This window comes from Fringilla coelebs (genome assembly GCF_963513975.1).
Source record: "Fringilla coelebs genome assembly, chromosome: 8".
Lineage (NCBI taxonomy): Eukaryota > Metazoa > Chordata > Aves > Passeriformes > Fringillidae > Fringilla > Fringilla coelebs.
Window position 1 is genome coordinate 15,642,557 of NC_140066.1, and position 15,070 is coordinate 15,657,626.

Sequence of the window (15,070 nt, forward strand, 5' to 3'; positions counted from 1 at the left end):
AAATATTGACAGCCTTTTAAGGTATTAAATACATATTTATTCAATATTTTATTAAGATTATTAAAAAAAATAATCTTAGGTATTCTTTATTTTCACAGGGTGTATGCAATTATGATGAGTAACCTACACTTAAGCTCTAAACAGCCTAATCCAAACCCCACCAGCTGTAATGGGCTTTAGATCAAGCACGTGAGAGCACTGTAACATACACTGTTTCAGGAGGTAATTCCCATGCAACATCAAACTATGACAAGACACAAGAGGCTAAAAATGGCTCATCATAATTTATTTTATGTTAAAATGTACAGCTTGGGAGGGGGGGTGTAGTTTTTTGCAGTTTTTATTTTTGTTGCTTGGGTGGGTTTTTTGTGGGTATTTTTTTAAGTGACTGACTAAAAAGATAACAGATAAATACAAGAGTGTCACTGGCTCCTATTTTTACATGTATCAAGCCTCTTCTGTTCGGCCCTTACAGTCACTCTGTACAGGTACAAAGGCTACAAAAAAGGAAGCAATATAAACAGACACAAATAACTTTTGCCTTTTTACATGCGATCTGTAAGCTTAGTTTGAGCTATTCACACGCTACTGCTCTATTTTTTCCCTTAAAAAATAACTCCAATATTTTATAAAGATAGAAAAATCTACAGATGGAATGAAAATGTAAAGTTAGAGGCATTTCCATAAAATAGCAACTTTACACCAAATTCACTACTTTTTTTTTTTTAAATCCTGCCAAGTATTTGGACATATACGAAAATGTTTCAAAACTTGACAAATAAACACTGAGATGTTTCAATCAACAAAAAAACTTAAGTTTTTATAAAACAGAAAGCTGCCTTTTTTCCTACCCAGCCCCAAAGAAACTGGTCACAAAAATGGAAAAGAGTCTCAACTTTACACTAAACATACAGCAATAAAACCCTTTGAACTAACCAAAATGTGAATAGCTTTTGCAGCTTTTTTTTATTATTTTTACAAGTTTTATAATTAACAAAAATATAGTTCTGGTTTTTTTACCCCTCAAACTAGGGTAACCTAATCAAGGCAAAAAAATTAAGAAATGGCTTACTGTTAAGCACAACACTTGTACAGTACTACAAAATGCACTGTCACTAACAAAGACATTAGCGGCATGCAGAAGTGTCACCTTCAGAAACAAAATAATACAATAAAAGAACTGCTAAAAGGCATTTACATGTGGGGAAAGGAGAGAGAAAAAGCTCATGATCCAGTACTGTCTGATAGTTTTGGAGTCTATTTATCCACATTTTTAATGGGAGCAGGCACATAAAATGGCTCTGAACCATCAGCTGTTGTGTAATTGCAGTTCATAGAAAGAGTTCTTCCTTTCCAGAGAACTTCAAGCTCAATGAAATAAACAAAAAATGGAAAACCATCTAATTCCCCCCAAAGAGAATTTAAATCTCACAATGTTAAAAAAATAAACAAAAAACCCCAAAACAGAACAAAACTAAACCAACGGAAAAAAAAAAAGAAAAAAACCCAACAAAGCATGAAATAAAGAAAAACTTGTATAAGGCTTTCTGCTGCATACAGCTTTTAAATGGTGCCAACAAATGTTTTTGCATTCACACCAATTGCTGGTTTTGAAATCGTACTCTCCAAAGGTATTTGTGCAGATCAATGCCATACGCCAGTTTGGTAGCGCGTCTCTCCCAGGGCCTACCTTCTCATGTAGGATCCATTGAGAGACTGTTTGGACATGCCTGTGTTCATGTAGCCGTGGTGGCCCGGGGGAGTGTACATCATGTTACTGTGGGGTGCTGTCTGCATTGGCTGCTGTGCATATGGCTGAGTTCCCATCATTCCCATCTGCATCTGCATAGGGTACTGAGGGGTTTGATTCATATACCCATGATTACTGTGATACCCACTATTCATCATTGGCTGGGACATACTGTAACCATTCATAGCGTTAAGGGTGTTCATATTCATGTTCACGGAATTGACATTATAAGCAGGGGCTGGCATCAAATTTACACTCATGTTCATGCCACGCTGCATCGTTAAGGTCCGTGCGGGCCCTTGCATGGCCACAGTCTGTGAAGCTCGCCCGTAAATTTGGGGCTGATGGGCTGCAGCAGCAGGTGGCAGAGGTGTGGATTTGGTTCTTACAGAGACATGACCTTTGCTGGCCATCTGAGTCTGCAGTCTTTGGGTGTGGGATATTCCAATATTCGATGAAGTCATATTACGCTGCAAAAGGGGAGGTGGCAAATTCATGGGAGGAGGAGTAAGGTTGGGGGGAGGGGTCATGGTAGCCTGTGCTTGGGGTCCTCCAGGAACGGCATGTGGAGACTGAGAAAGCTGAACAAGCCCTGTGTTACTTAAGGGGGCAGACAAAGAGGCACTGTTTGCATAGGAAGTTACAGCAGCTGAATGGCTGTAAGGCAAAGAATGATCCATAAGCGTATTAGTTAACTGTTGCAGTTTAGCAAGGCTGAAGGTGGCAGATGGCTGTGAGTAATGCCCTGCTCCAAATTCACTCTGCCCCATTCTTTCATATAATCCAAGGTTGGCATTGCTAGTCTCGGGGATTTCAGTCAACTGCATAGGTGGAGTGAAATTAGCAGCCATGCTGCACTGGGATAACTGTTGGTTGCCGCTTGGAGGCCTTTCAACAACACAACCTTGGGGAGATTTTACATTACAAGTGGGAGGAGAATTGATGTTTGTTTGTTGCATCATACTGCAGCTTCCGTTAATGTTAGATATCTGCTGGGTCACTGCACAGCTACTCTGTGTTAAGTTACTAGACGTAAGGCTGCTGTACGAGCAACTGTTTTGAGAAGAGCTGTTTCCACAGATACTGCTACCCATCGTAGAATCGTAACTGCTCGGGTTTTCATAGTTTTCTGTTGTGCTCTCAATACTTCCTAAGTCACTAAACCCACTATCCACAACTTGCTGTGAATGATCAGAAACTGAAGGAACATCCATCATTGGGCTGGTCTCCATGTTCTGCAGAGACGGCACAGAAATGGCACTTTGATCTGGGCTGATCTGAGCATAGCTGTTCTCTAAAGGAGCAACACTTGGACTATTAACAGAACGAACTGACTGGCTGGGATGAGAGTGCACAGATGAAACTGGGCTGCTGTGGTCAGACTGCTGACAGTCATCCAGTGTGGTCATCTGGGGACTTTGGTCGTTGTGGGCATAGTTCTGCAAACTTCTACAGGCCTCTTGAGTCTCTGCACAGTCCTGAAATGTATCTTCATGTTCACTTGTTTCTTGGGTTAGGGACTGTACTGCCTGAACGGTCTCTGAGTCAATCTCCATGGTCTCAGTACCTTCTCCCTTGAAATCGGAATGTAATTCTTCACCAGCTTTTTGGTCCTGGTTGTTGTCTGCATGATCATCATCAGATTCAGGCACTGGGTCTGAATCTGTAGCAAGTTCTTTCTGGTCACTTGCACACTCATCAGCTGCAAGATCAACACCACAATCCATTAACTCCTCCTGATTTGAATTACCAGTTTGAACATTTACGTCTAAAAAAGATTGCTGAGTTTCCAGCATTTCTTTGAAAGCTTCACCAGGCAATTCCTCTTTCTCCACTTCCGTTGAACCCATGTGACTATCATCTTCATCATCTGCATCATGATCTTCATTGTGAGAAGGTTCTTCATCCTCCTCCTCCTCTTCCTCCTGATCATCCAAATGCACAGACTCCTCTTTCTGCACAAAAACTTCTTCTGCTTTGTCTTTTTCTTGATCTTTTGAATTGATTCCATTTTCCTCTATGCTGCTTTCTTCTTCTCCAGCTTTCATAGTATCATTTTCTTGTTTTTCAAAGGGTTCACTGGGGGGATGCAGAGGTTCAGGTTCTACTTCTTTTGCCTCATCATCTGGTGGTGGCAGTGCTTCAGCAGGTTCTTTAATAGCTTCCTCTGTAACAGCAGGAACTGAACAGGGCTTGTCTTCAGCTACTTCCTTTTGTTCTTCAACCTGCACCTGATAGTCAGGCTCCATGGGAGTCTCGGGTGGAGTGTACAAATTAAGTTTAAAGCCAGGTTTTCTTTCTTTGCTTTGCCTCCATTTAGATGGACCACGTTTAACTCCTTTGGGCCAACCCTGCTTACTCTTTAAAGGTTCAAGATTGTCTTTAGTGCTTTCTTCCAACACAGCTACATCCTCTGTATTATCTTTGGGAGATAATAGAGACAAAAAAAAAAAAAGTCTTAGCTTGCAGACTAATCAATATTTTCCAATATAAACCTGAAAATAATTTATAAACTCAAGATGTATTAAGAAAGTACAAAACAAGAGTTATAAACAGGTCTCAAAACACAGTAGGGCTATGCAGTATCTACAGCTCAAACACATTACACAGATATGTTATGGTTTGGTGGCCTTTTAACAGACACTATCAGAACCACCATTTATACATTAGAAAAATCCCAGAGATTTAACTGACAAGACATGTAAACTAAAGCAAATACTGTCCAAATATTTAATTTGCCACCTTTGCTTTTAGAATAGAAGTAGAAGTGAAGATGCCTTCACTTTATATAGACATTGATGCAGCACACATTCATCTTTTTTGACAGTAAAAACATGAAAGTCCTGAGTTTCTTCTTTGACCATTCTGGAGGACAAGCCATAAAAAATATATAATCATGCTTTAATAGCAATACTGAAAAAAGGTGGTTCATTCTAGTACTTTCTCATAGACAACATCTCACGACATGGCTCACAAGAGATGATAGAAGGCAAAAGATAATTAAAATTACACACAGAGTGCATCAAAACACTAAACTAATCCACGGACTAAAAAAAAGAACCCAAACACATTCACCTCTTTCCTGTCTCCCCAGGTACCACTTACACATACTCAAGAAGAAAAGGAAAATTATCAAGATACAACATGTAGCACTTGGGAGTGTAATGGCTTCAGTGATACTTCTATATTGTCATGACGTGGCCCATGGGCAAATAAAAAACACCAGTCTAGTTAAAACAGTGCAAACCTGACCACTGGGACAGAGCTGGAACTTGTTACTATTAGTTTAAATAGTTTCTCTTGAGAAGCTGGAAGAAGTGGTAATATTCTAATGTACTACATCACACAAGAGCTGTTTGAAATAGAAATCAGCCCATGATCCCTAATTGAGGATTGCAAGGATGGAACTTCCCATGCAATTACAAAAATACTGAAGTAGTAGCTACCAGCTTCTTAGAGGAAATACACAGACCTGAGAGTCTAGTCATTCATTCTGGAATTAAAACTCATAAGCACAATTTGAGGGCCAAGAGATCAAGGGAAGAGTGTACATTCAGAATAGCTCATTAGTAGTTTCACTATCTATCCATTAACTTTTCTGACAGGAAATATCCTTGAAATCAAACTAGAAAAGCAGCTTTGAAAGGACAGTTAAATTTGTCTCTTTCATGGGGAAATAAAACACGATCCTGGTGCTGAGGATATATTATGTCACAGAAGCACCAAACATTTCACTGAATTACCCACAATACTGAATAGAAAGGTATTTGTGTAAATCAAATGTTACTTTTGGCTTGTATCCTTAACCACTGATACAAAAACTATATTGGACAATATTCCGATGATACCCTTTGGACTGCTGAGTATTAAATGCCCTGCTGTAGAGACATAGAAGTCGTTTTTGACAATATGACAAGAACTTCAATGCCTTCGACTGGATAACACAAAAATCAAATTATTATAATAATAGCAACAGCGAAATACTTCTCATTAAAAGTTTCCAGATGCATGACAACAATAAACACTTCTTTTGAAGGCAACCCAACAAAATTATTTTTATGAAGATGTGAGAACATTTTAAGTTTACCTGTACAATTTTCATCACGCCTGTAACAATGAATATCTTTCTCCTCCTTGTTCTGCTCTTCTTCCTCCTGCTTCTGCTGCCCAGGCTGATACTCAAAAGCTTTTCTAATCACAGGCTTCAAGTCATCATCCTCTCCATCCATCTCACAGGTGGGTTCCAGCTGTGGCATGGGACGCTCTTCATCTGAGTTATCAAATGGCTCATTCAACACCTCAGTTGTTTCAGAAATTGTCTCTGTTGTAACACTGCTATTTATCCTTCTGCGTTTACGGCCCCTTTTCTTTTTCAGTATGAAAGGTCTCTGAAAAAGAATTCCACAAATCAAATTCTTCCTACATTCCTGTTCATTAACTGATTCTGAGCATAAATTTTTGTAGAGCAAGTTAATAATAATCCATTTACTCATTCAGAAAAACACCTTACATGGCATCAAATTCAAATGTAGACACAATCCAAAAGTAAAATGTCTAAACAGTTAAAATAGGTATGTATACAAACCTTTCTACAAGTGAAAATGAAGAACAGAATTTTGTTTATATTGTAGTATCTTTTACCTTCTTCTGTCAAATAATATTCATAGCACTGTTACGTAAATTGTACTCACACATTTTTCCTCTGAAGTTTTAGAATTCCACAACAACCTTCACAAGTACCAAAGCTAATTCTTCTACATTTTGGGTTTCTGCTATTTTTAGAAATCAGTATATACACAGAAAAATAGATAATATCGAAGAAGCGCACCTCAAGCATCCTACAGTTGGCTGCTATAAAAAAAAATTGTTCAAGATTTTGTTTTCCTATTATTATACATTCTCAGAGATTTATGGTTACTTTAAATTAGGCTCACAAAGTATAACCAAAGGCACAATCTAATTTCCTAATTCTCACCAGAGACACCTAAATACAAAGGCTAAGGTGAGTGCTTCAAAATTTTGGGATTCTTAAGTTTACTCATTTAAGCAACTCAAAGAGTTGATTTTCTAAGGAAATTAAGAAATTAGCACAAACATGGCAGTAACCAAAATTTAATGTTTAAATTAGAAGAATATGGGAAAAAAACCCCTTCTGTTTTAACAACATTTCTTTTGAAAAACAGTGCTTCCCGTTTAGGAGCTCCTATATTAAAAAAACCAAAAAGACAAACCCCACAAGCTGGACTCCATCTTAATAAAAAAAAGAACGAACCATTAAGATATTGAACCAATACCAATGCCAAACACCAGAGGGCAATCTCTAGTTTAAAAGTTAGCAGAAAATTCTGATTTTTTAATGTCACTAGTATTTTATAGTTCTGTGAAAAATCCAAAAGACAAAAACTGGATGGAGTGCAGAAAAGAGAAGAGAGGAGTAGTTAAGTAACACAAAGGATTAAAACAGTCTAATAAATGTTTGCAAAAAACCAGGTTGTTATTTTGACGGTAAGGATTTGATTGAAATCAAGAGACAAATGGCTTTGAACCGAAGCACTAAGGTAACACACCTTTCTCTTCATGGCCAGCGACTGGGGCTTGGTCAGCCGGGGAGGGGAACTCTGCTGATTCTCATCCCCGCCATCCTCCTCACTGCTTTCCTTAGATTGTTCTGTGCACTGCCCTCGCTCCCCCACCACGGCCACGCTTTCTGGAGATCGCAAATATTTATTTTTAGATTGTACTTTTGCAGGTGATTGCCTACTATTAGTTCTTGTGGAGAATATTTCTTGCTCTTCCTTTTCCCAGCAGCTAGCTTGTTCCATAAGACGCTCAGCCTGAAGGGTTGAGGTTAAAATAACAAGTCACTGAAACAGCATTTACTTAGCCATATCCTTTACATTCAGCTAAATAGTTAAAATAAGTCAACCCTGATTAGCACTGCTGCCTAACCTAGCAACAACATTTCAGCTGAATCATCTAGTTGCTCCTTTACAACAGTTAACAGATAACAAACCAAAGAAGATTGCATTTCATGGGATATTTAGCACTATTAATGATGCAGCGAATTGATTTAAGTCCTTTAGCACTACATTACATGCCCACTGACTGGATCACTTTGAGCAAGTTGAGAACACAAAGAATCGATTGAAAGTGCAGCCCCTGAGCTCTGCACCAAATTTGATCTGATTACATGCTCTTTGACTACCTCAAGAGTGATAAAATACAGCTCCATGACAAGTGATTCACATTTTAAGTTTTCATATGCATCCCCCCAAAGTTACCATGTGTTGCAGCGCAGCTTCCAAAAATTCTGCATTACAATAGCAATACGTAGTGGTCAAAGCTAAATCTGCTCTATTTAAGACAGTCTAATGTTGAATACTCAGAGTTATGAAAGCCAAAGGAAGAGAAATTCAGAAGATATTTCTGATATTACCTCCTTTTCTGCTTCCCTCTCTTCTTCAGAAACCGCAGCATTAGAAACTAACAAAGGAGTCCATCTCAAGCTTTCAGGATCTACTTCATTGATACGTGGATTCGCTTTCAGTTTCTCCATGTGACTTGAAATCAGCTTTTCCCTTCTAATAATTACAAATCTACAATCAAATAAACAGTAATTTAATTTAGAAAGGGATCACCTGGAACAGCCTTTCTATAGTTGACAGCCTTTTGCAAAACAACCTGTGAAAAAATACGGGTAAATGAAAGGATCCAACTAAAAATACTTCTAATAACCCAGCTTACAGACAGTGATAACATCCTTACACTACTGACTGTTTACTGAGAGGAAGTGAAGGAACAACAGTTTATGAAGTGAAACCTCAATATTAACCATCACTAGGGCAACAGAGAGCAAAGTTAAAGGTCTTATAGTTGACTACCCTAAACCTAATTCAAGAGGCTTAGTGTTGGCACTTCAGTCACTGCCAGAACAATTCTAATTTTAATATTACATACAAACATAGAAAACTCTGTGGATCATTAAGTCAAGAGTGAGAAAGTCATAATGTTACAGCTGAAGACATAAGTTAAAGGGACAAGAAAGCAAGTCAGAAGCACAGGTTTTCTAATGAAGCATACAAATATACTTCAGTCCTGTGCTAATGAAGTACAACACAACCTTCCAATTACTATGAAGTGGCATATCAAAAGTAGGTAAAGACTAGTAAAATAGCATAGTATGCTAATATTAATATATGTGCACAGTATGCACATAACCTATCAATCTCCCCTGTTACAAAGAACTACACAATTCTAAACAACAAGGACTAGCAAGCATTTCAAGGGCTTTAAAAATCAGGTTGGTAACAATATAATCTCAGTGAAAAACAAAGTTTAAAAAAAGAAATCAGATCCAGAACCCTTTTCCAGAATTGTGACAAACTTCTGCTTCACTACATGTATGAAAAATTTCCCTCGAAATACATTTGTCCTCAGGTTGTCCATAACTAAGTACCCCAGAAGAGGTTTAAGGCAATGCCAGCACTCCTCTTACTACTCTCATACACCATCTTGTAAACCAATCTCCTTTTTGAAGACTTGCATTCTTACTGGTTCAAAAATTACTAGTTTTGAATACTAGTGCTGGGACACAGAAAAATTACTGAGGCTGAACTTTTTCTGATTTCAATTTTATTGTTTTGGCAGGCCAGTGTTTGTAAGGCAGCTTTGCTTAATTATAAAGTTTCTATGATTGGAATATCCAGAAAGAATTAAGATCATCGTCAGAAACACAAATACCATTGAAAGCCATTTAAGACATTTTTTGGAAAGAAACAGAACAAAAAAGAACAACAACCCAGAAAAGTTCTAAAACACCCACCAAGAGCATGAAGAAAGAAGATATTCACAAAGCAGGAATTCACCTTCTCAGTGCACTGACTTTGAACATTGATCATAACATTAAACAGAAACTTGTATTACCAATACCTTGAGCAGGAGCACTTCATGAAGAGCTGATCTGATCTCATGGTTTACATGAATTCAGCAATGATTGAAAGAGGAGGTGTGGAAAGAGAGACTGCCACCCACAAACACCATTTTTTCCTCTTACTGGTATTCAAAGCAAAATATTTGCACAGCATGAGCTGGGAACATTTAGGGAAGATTATACTGAATGAAAAAAAACCTCTTAACTGAAAATGTTTTGAGCTGGCCACATACTTCTAGTAACCATTAATATGAAAGAGCATCCAAAAAATCCCCGGGAAGAAAAGCTCTGTATGAAAGACCCATCCGCACTGACTTCTATGGTAAGATGCTTATCACTCATTTAAAGTCAAACTTTTACACATACATTTTTCACAACAACTGTTTTGTAAGTAGAGAATGTTTTTTCTCAGTTTTTAAAATTGTTTTTACAAGATTCACTGACCTATCTTCTCTTTTATCTATCATGCTATGCTGCTGCAGGGTTGTGGCAATATCATGTGGACACATTCCAGTAGCTCGGCTCATCCCTTTGATGCTGATTTGTTTTTCATGGTGGCAGTTCAGGTACTCCAATATGACACTTTTCCAATAAGCCAAGTAGGAGAGACGACCCAGATCAGACAATGGCTTTTCAGGGGATCCTGCTTGACCCTCTCTTCTAGAAAGTAAATAACCTAGAATAAAAATAAACAGAATACCTTATGGAGATAACAAAAAAAAGGAATTTTAATTAGCCCATAAGAAAGCTGGAATTAATACAAAATATCATCAGCATGACTGATTGAACTACTGGAATGTCTTGCAATTAAATAAATCCTCTCTATAAAAGAGATGAGTTTTCATCATTAAAGTGACATAGGAAAGATCAAATTCTTTTGAGTGACTCAGATCTTATGTTATGAGAATCAAACATTAACCAAAGCCCCTTTTCTAATATTAAGGCAAGGATGAGAAGAAAAAGCCAACATGTTTTGGAACAGGTCCCATCATACACGTTCTCCTTCAGAACTACAACTCTTTTGAGAAACATTTACATCACTGTTACAGTAACAGTGTTACTGTTCAACGAGTTACATCACTGAAGCCAAGAACTTGCAGAAGAATCTCAAGAGGAAGTATCATGGGTAATATCAGTTAAGTCATTTTTTCTTCAAGAAGCCCCAAGTGACACAAGTTTTTGATTAAACAGCGAGAAGTTGTATTTTGGAGGTAACATAATTCACAAGATGAATTACTCAGAGAATTAGTTAAGAGAAATAATTAAAAAATAATCTCCCTTAATTCACATTTAACAACATTCACATAATTCCTGCTTGCAGTCTTCAAGACAGTAACTGATCCACTATTACACAATATAGCACCTTCATTTTACAGTCTATGTATATTTTAAGTCCCTTTTAGCTCTCCAGCTCTAAAAGCATTTTACAATTTGGAGTAAAACACACCTGCTTGGAGATACCAGAAGATGCCACCTGTAAAACCAATTCAGTATAGAGAAAAAATAACACCATTAATAACAGGTATCCTTTCATAGTAATTCATCCCTCTGTGATACATATTCTGCATTTCCAAAAACTGCCAACACACGGGCCTTAAACCAGGTTTACAAAAAGCTTCCTCCACCATAAGCACAGACATTATGTTTATGGAATTACGTCACTTAAAGTCATTTGGAATCCACCAAAATATACAGTTCTTGTGCTTTCCAATATTTTTAAAAAACATTTTTCACTTTTATTTTTCAAAGACTGATGTAAAAACATATCTAGTAAAACCATGTCATGTTTGTTAAACAAATCCTACTAACCTCGTCACAAAGTTTCTCCCAATCCAATCAGCTATACATTAAAAGCATATTATTAAAAGTTTGCATATGATATCCAGGTCAAAGAGAAGCAGTGGCTGTTTTCTTGTTTTGCTATATGGTCTACCATACACAAACCACACACAGAGGTATTTTTCTTAGATAAAAACACAAAATACCCATACAAATATTTGTCTGACTACTCCGCCTGAAACACTGGTCTTCCCTTTTTTGGGCACAATACCAAAGGTCCACAACAGAATTTAGAACAAACATACACAGATATGCATCATAGTCTTATCTCCAGTTTGCCTAAAGAAATATCCATAGAAAAGCAGACATCCTACTACATCGCAAGTGATCACCAGAGTGTAGCGTGCCTTTCCTATCTATTAGCGTGATTTGTGATCAAATGTCAGAGCTTCAGGAATACCATCCCACATCTGCCTACTCCTACAGAGATACATGAAGCCTGCCTACATCTGCACGGTACCACCGGAAACTCAGCAAGTAAATTTATTTTGTTTTACAGAAGAAACACTGCCATAAAAATTAAGGAAATTAAGGTAATATACCATTTAAAGTTGCAGCATATTAAACTTTTTTATAGCTTGATGATACATTTTAGTACATCTTGGTACCACATGCACCTATTGTTGACAGGAAACATCAAACTCCACATTCAACTCCACAGTGCATCCTGAAAGCTCAGGGTAAAGAATTGTTGCTTTAATTCCAATTGCACAAAAGCAGACCTATAGTGTATAGCCTATTCTGCCTAATTTTAAACAAAGCTTCACTTGTATCAAGAAAGAATTCTGGATCACCTTGTGTACAACATACAAACCCAAGTTTTATGCTAAGATGTCACTGCCCATAAAAAAACATGCACAACTGAGGTAGGTAACAAAAGTAGTGATAGAAGCCTCAACATAGGAAAAGAGAGGAAGAATAACCTAGATTTTAAAAAGAAATCCATTAGGAGGACTTATTGCTTCAAGTAACTTTACCCTACCAGCTTCACATTCAAGAAGTCTTGGGCACTAATATAAAGTGTTTGAAGGGTATTTGCAAGACCTAGGTTTCATTCTTGCATTTCACTACAGTCTAAAGTGACTTGGACCCTACTTTGATTTTCCTCATAGATAATAGGGCTGCACCTATAATTTCTTGGTAAACATATTATGAAGCTGAATAAAAAACCACAATCCAAACAAGAGTCTGGAATCATTACTTAGGCAACCACAAGCACCTTTAGAGTTTTACTAAACTAGCTCACTGTATCTTTCCTGTGTCTAGGGATTTAGAGACTAGTTTTTAGTGGTCATTTTCAATCTACATTAAAGCAGTGAAACGTTACCTACATGGCAGTAACACCTGTCAGTATTCTTCCCCTACCTTTCTAAAATATAACCTCTGCTTTTCCAAGATGCTCATGTTCTAGAGGATCAAAAATATAAATCAGAGGTAAGAATCTTGGTTACACGTAGCAAGCACTGAATGGAAAGTCTCTCTTAACAGATTCTGTGATTTGAATAACACCTATTAAATTAAACTTACCAAAGAGATGCCAAGTAATTGATCTAAGTTGCAGGTAAATAAAAACACTGATCTTGCTAGCTCATGTATCTATCCTGAAGCATCTGAAATGAGCACAATATGCCCCTGTTAAACAGATACCTGCAGCCTCACTGTGTCTACCTAATCTTAATAATACCTTTTAAGGTATGATCCCTGATATCAGATTATGAACAGTAGCAACACTAACAGGACAAAACAGAGCTCTTCGCCACCCATCCCCAAGAGTAAACAAGCCAGACTGTATACTACAGAAAAAACTAAAACCCCAACAAAATGTAAGACCTAATCAAGAACAAAGAGTTGTCTATCTTATCTTCTGGGCATATGAGTGATAGTATCACAAAATTCAACAGCCAAAATATCATTAATTATTTTTATTTCTTGCCTTATCTCTATCCTCCACAGCAAAGCAATGCACCAAATGCAATTTACAGCCTTTGATTTCTGTCACACAAACCTGCCCAGAATCACTGAGGTTTCATCTTATCTAAGATTTGAAACAATTAGAAGAAATGCAATCTGAGGAAGGGAAAATTCGTAAACATACATAACTTTTATGCCTTCAACACAAATTAAGGAGATAATTAGGCATTAAAACATACATTTAAACAAACTGACTTGTAATTCTCCAGTAATTTCCATCTACAGGATTCCTAGTAATGCCCCTGAAATAGCTACAGAATCCACAACACACTTATGTGAAAACAGTAACTTTAATATATCTGTGCCAGTCTCCAGAAACTTTCAGTTAGTTAACCACTGATTTTTTTGGATACTTGGTTCTGTATTGTCAAACAAGTTAAATAGCATGAGATCAGAGGTCCAGGCTTGATAGCAGGACAGTGGCCAACAGAGAAAACCAAGGGAGAATCTGAAACTGACAACCACCACCTGAAACACAGGCAAACAGAATTAATCTGGCTTCATCCAAACAATTGGAACCAACCAGACATGTTTAATGTCCACACTTTTTGACATTTTTTAAGAGCTTGGTCATATCTATTAAGTATCACTCCCTTTTGCAAGCAGTGCAGAGTCCATCTTCCTCCTCCATTCACTGCATTTACCTGTGTGTTCACTAGGAGAAATTTATTGTCATGTCTGCTGAGAGGTAAACAGACATATCTCATCAGTTCTCTCCTGAAAATCTTTTAAAAATCAAGATCAGATCAGTCCCCTTTCACTCCTATGGCATGAAAGCAGTTTCATGCGTGCTTCAAGTTACAAACTGCCAAGAGCAGCTATTTCATTAAGTCGCAGATCTCCAAATGCCCATGACATCCTTTTTTCCCTACCACACACACTTCTAAACATCACTACCTCAGCTTCATAATATTAAGCAAAAATCACAACACAGTTTTAAATTTAGCTTGAGACAGCTGAATTGAATTTTTTAATCTATTGAAGGAACACATTGGCTCTTTTGCTTTTAACATGGTAGTAAATGCAGGCTACCCTTCAAAGGTGTATGACAACACAGATGCAGACTGAACAGAGGCCAGTGAAATACAAAGCAGCAGCAAACAAAGACATTAAACAACTGGTACACTGGGAAAGACCAAATGAACAAACTAAAACTGACAGAACAAAGTCAAATGAAGTTTGAAGATTTTTTTAAAAGACACTCCTGCAATCTGAGTGCTCTCAATAGATGCTTTATGTTCTATAGCAATGAACAAATCAATTTATCATTTCATTTCACGGAACAGTTAAGGTTGGAAGGGACCACTGGAGGTCATCTTGGTCAACCTCCCTGCTCAAGCACATTGCTCAGGATTGTGTCCTGACAGCTTCTAAACATCTCCAGGACAGCAGACTCCATAACCTCTCCAGGCAACCTGTTCCAATGCTCAGCTCCCCTCATATCCACAATCTCTGATGAATAGTCAAAGGACAGACATTTAGACTGAAATGTTCAGTTTCCTTGAACACAATTCATACTGACCATAAATATAAAGCCATTAGGCATTCAGTAAGCTAAGGAATTAATCCTGATGCAATCA

At 37.5% G+C, this 15,070-nt stretch overlaps 1 protein-coding gene across 3 annotated transcripts in view; it reads right to left on the reverse strand.

Annotated features, from left to right (window-relative positions):
• Positions 1 to 227: 227 nt before the first annotated feature.
• Positions 228 to 15,070, reverse strand: part of KAT6B (lysine acetyltransferase 6B) — a 109,376-nt gene continuing 94,533 nt past the window's right edge. For all 3 annotated transcript variants that reach the window (XM_084210304.1, XM_084210302.1, XM_084210303.1), the window contains exons 13-17: positions 10,125 to 10,356; positions 8,187 to 8,346; positions 7,318 to 7,584; positions 5,838 to 6,138; positions 228 to 4,172 (exon numbers count right to left, since the gene is read on the reverse strand). In XM_084210304.1, coding sequence (XP_084066430.1) covers positions 1,687 to 4,172; positions 5,838 to 6,138; positions 7,318 to 7,584; positions 8,187 to 8,346; positions 10,125 to 10,356 — 3,446 coding nt within the window. In that variant the 3' untranslated portion in view covers positions 228 to 1,686. The remainder of the gene's footprint in view (positions 4,173 to 5,837; positions 6,139 to 7,317; positions 7,585 to 8,186; positions 8,347 to 10,124; positions 10,357 to 15,070) is intronic.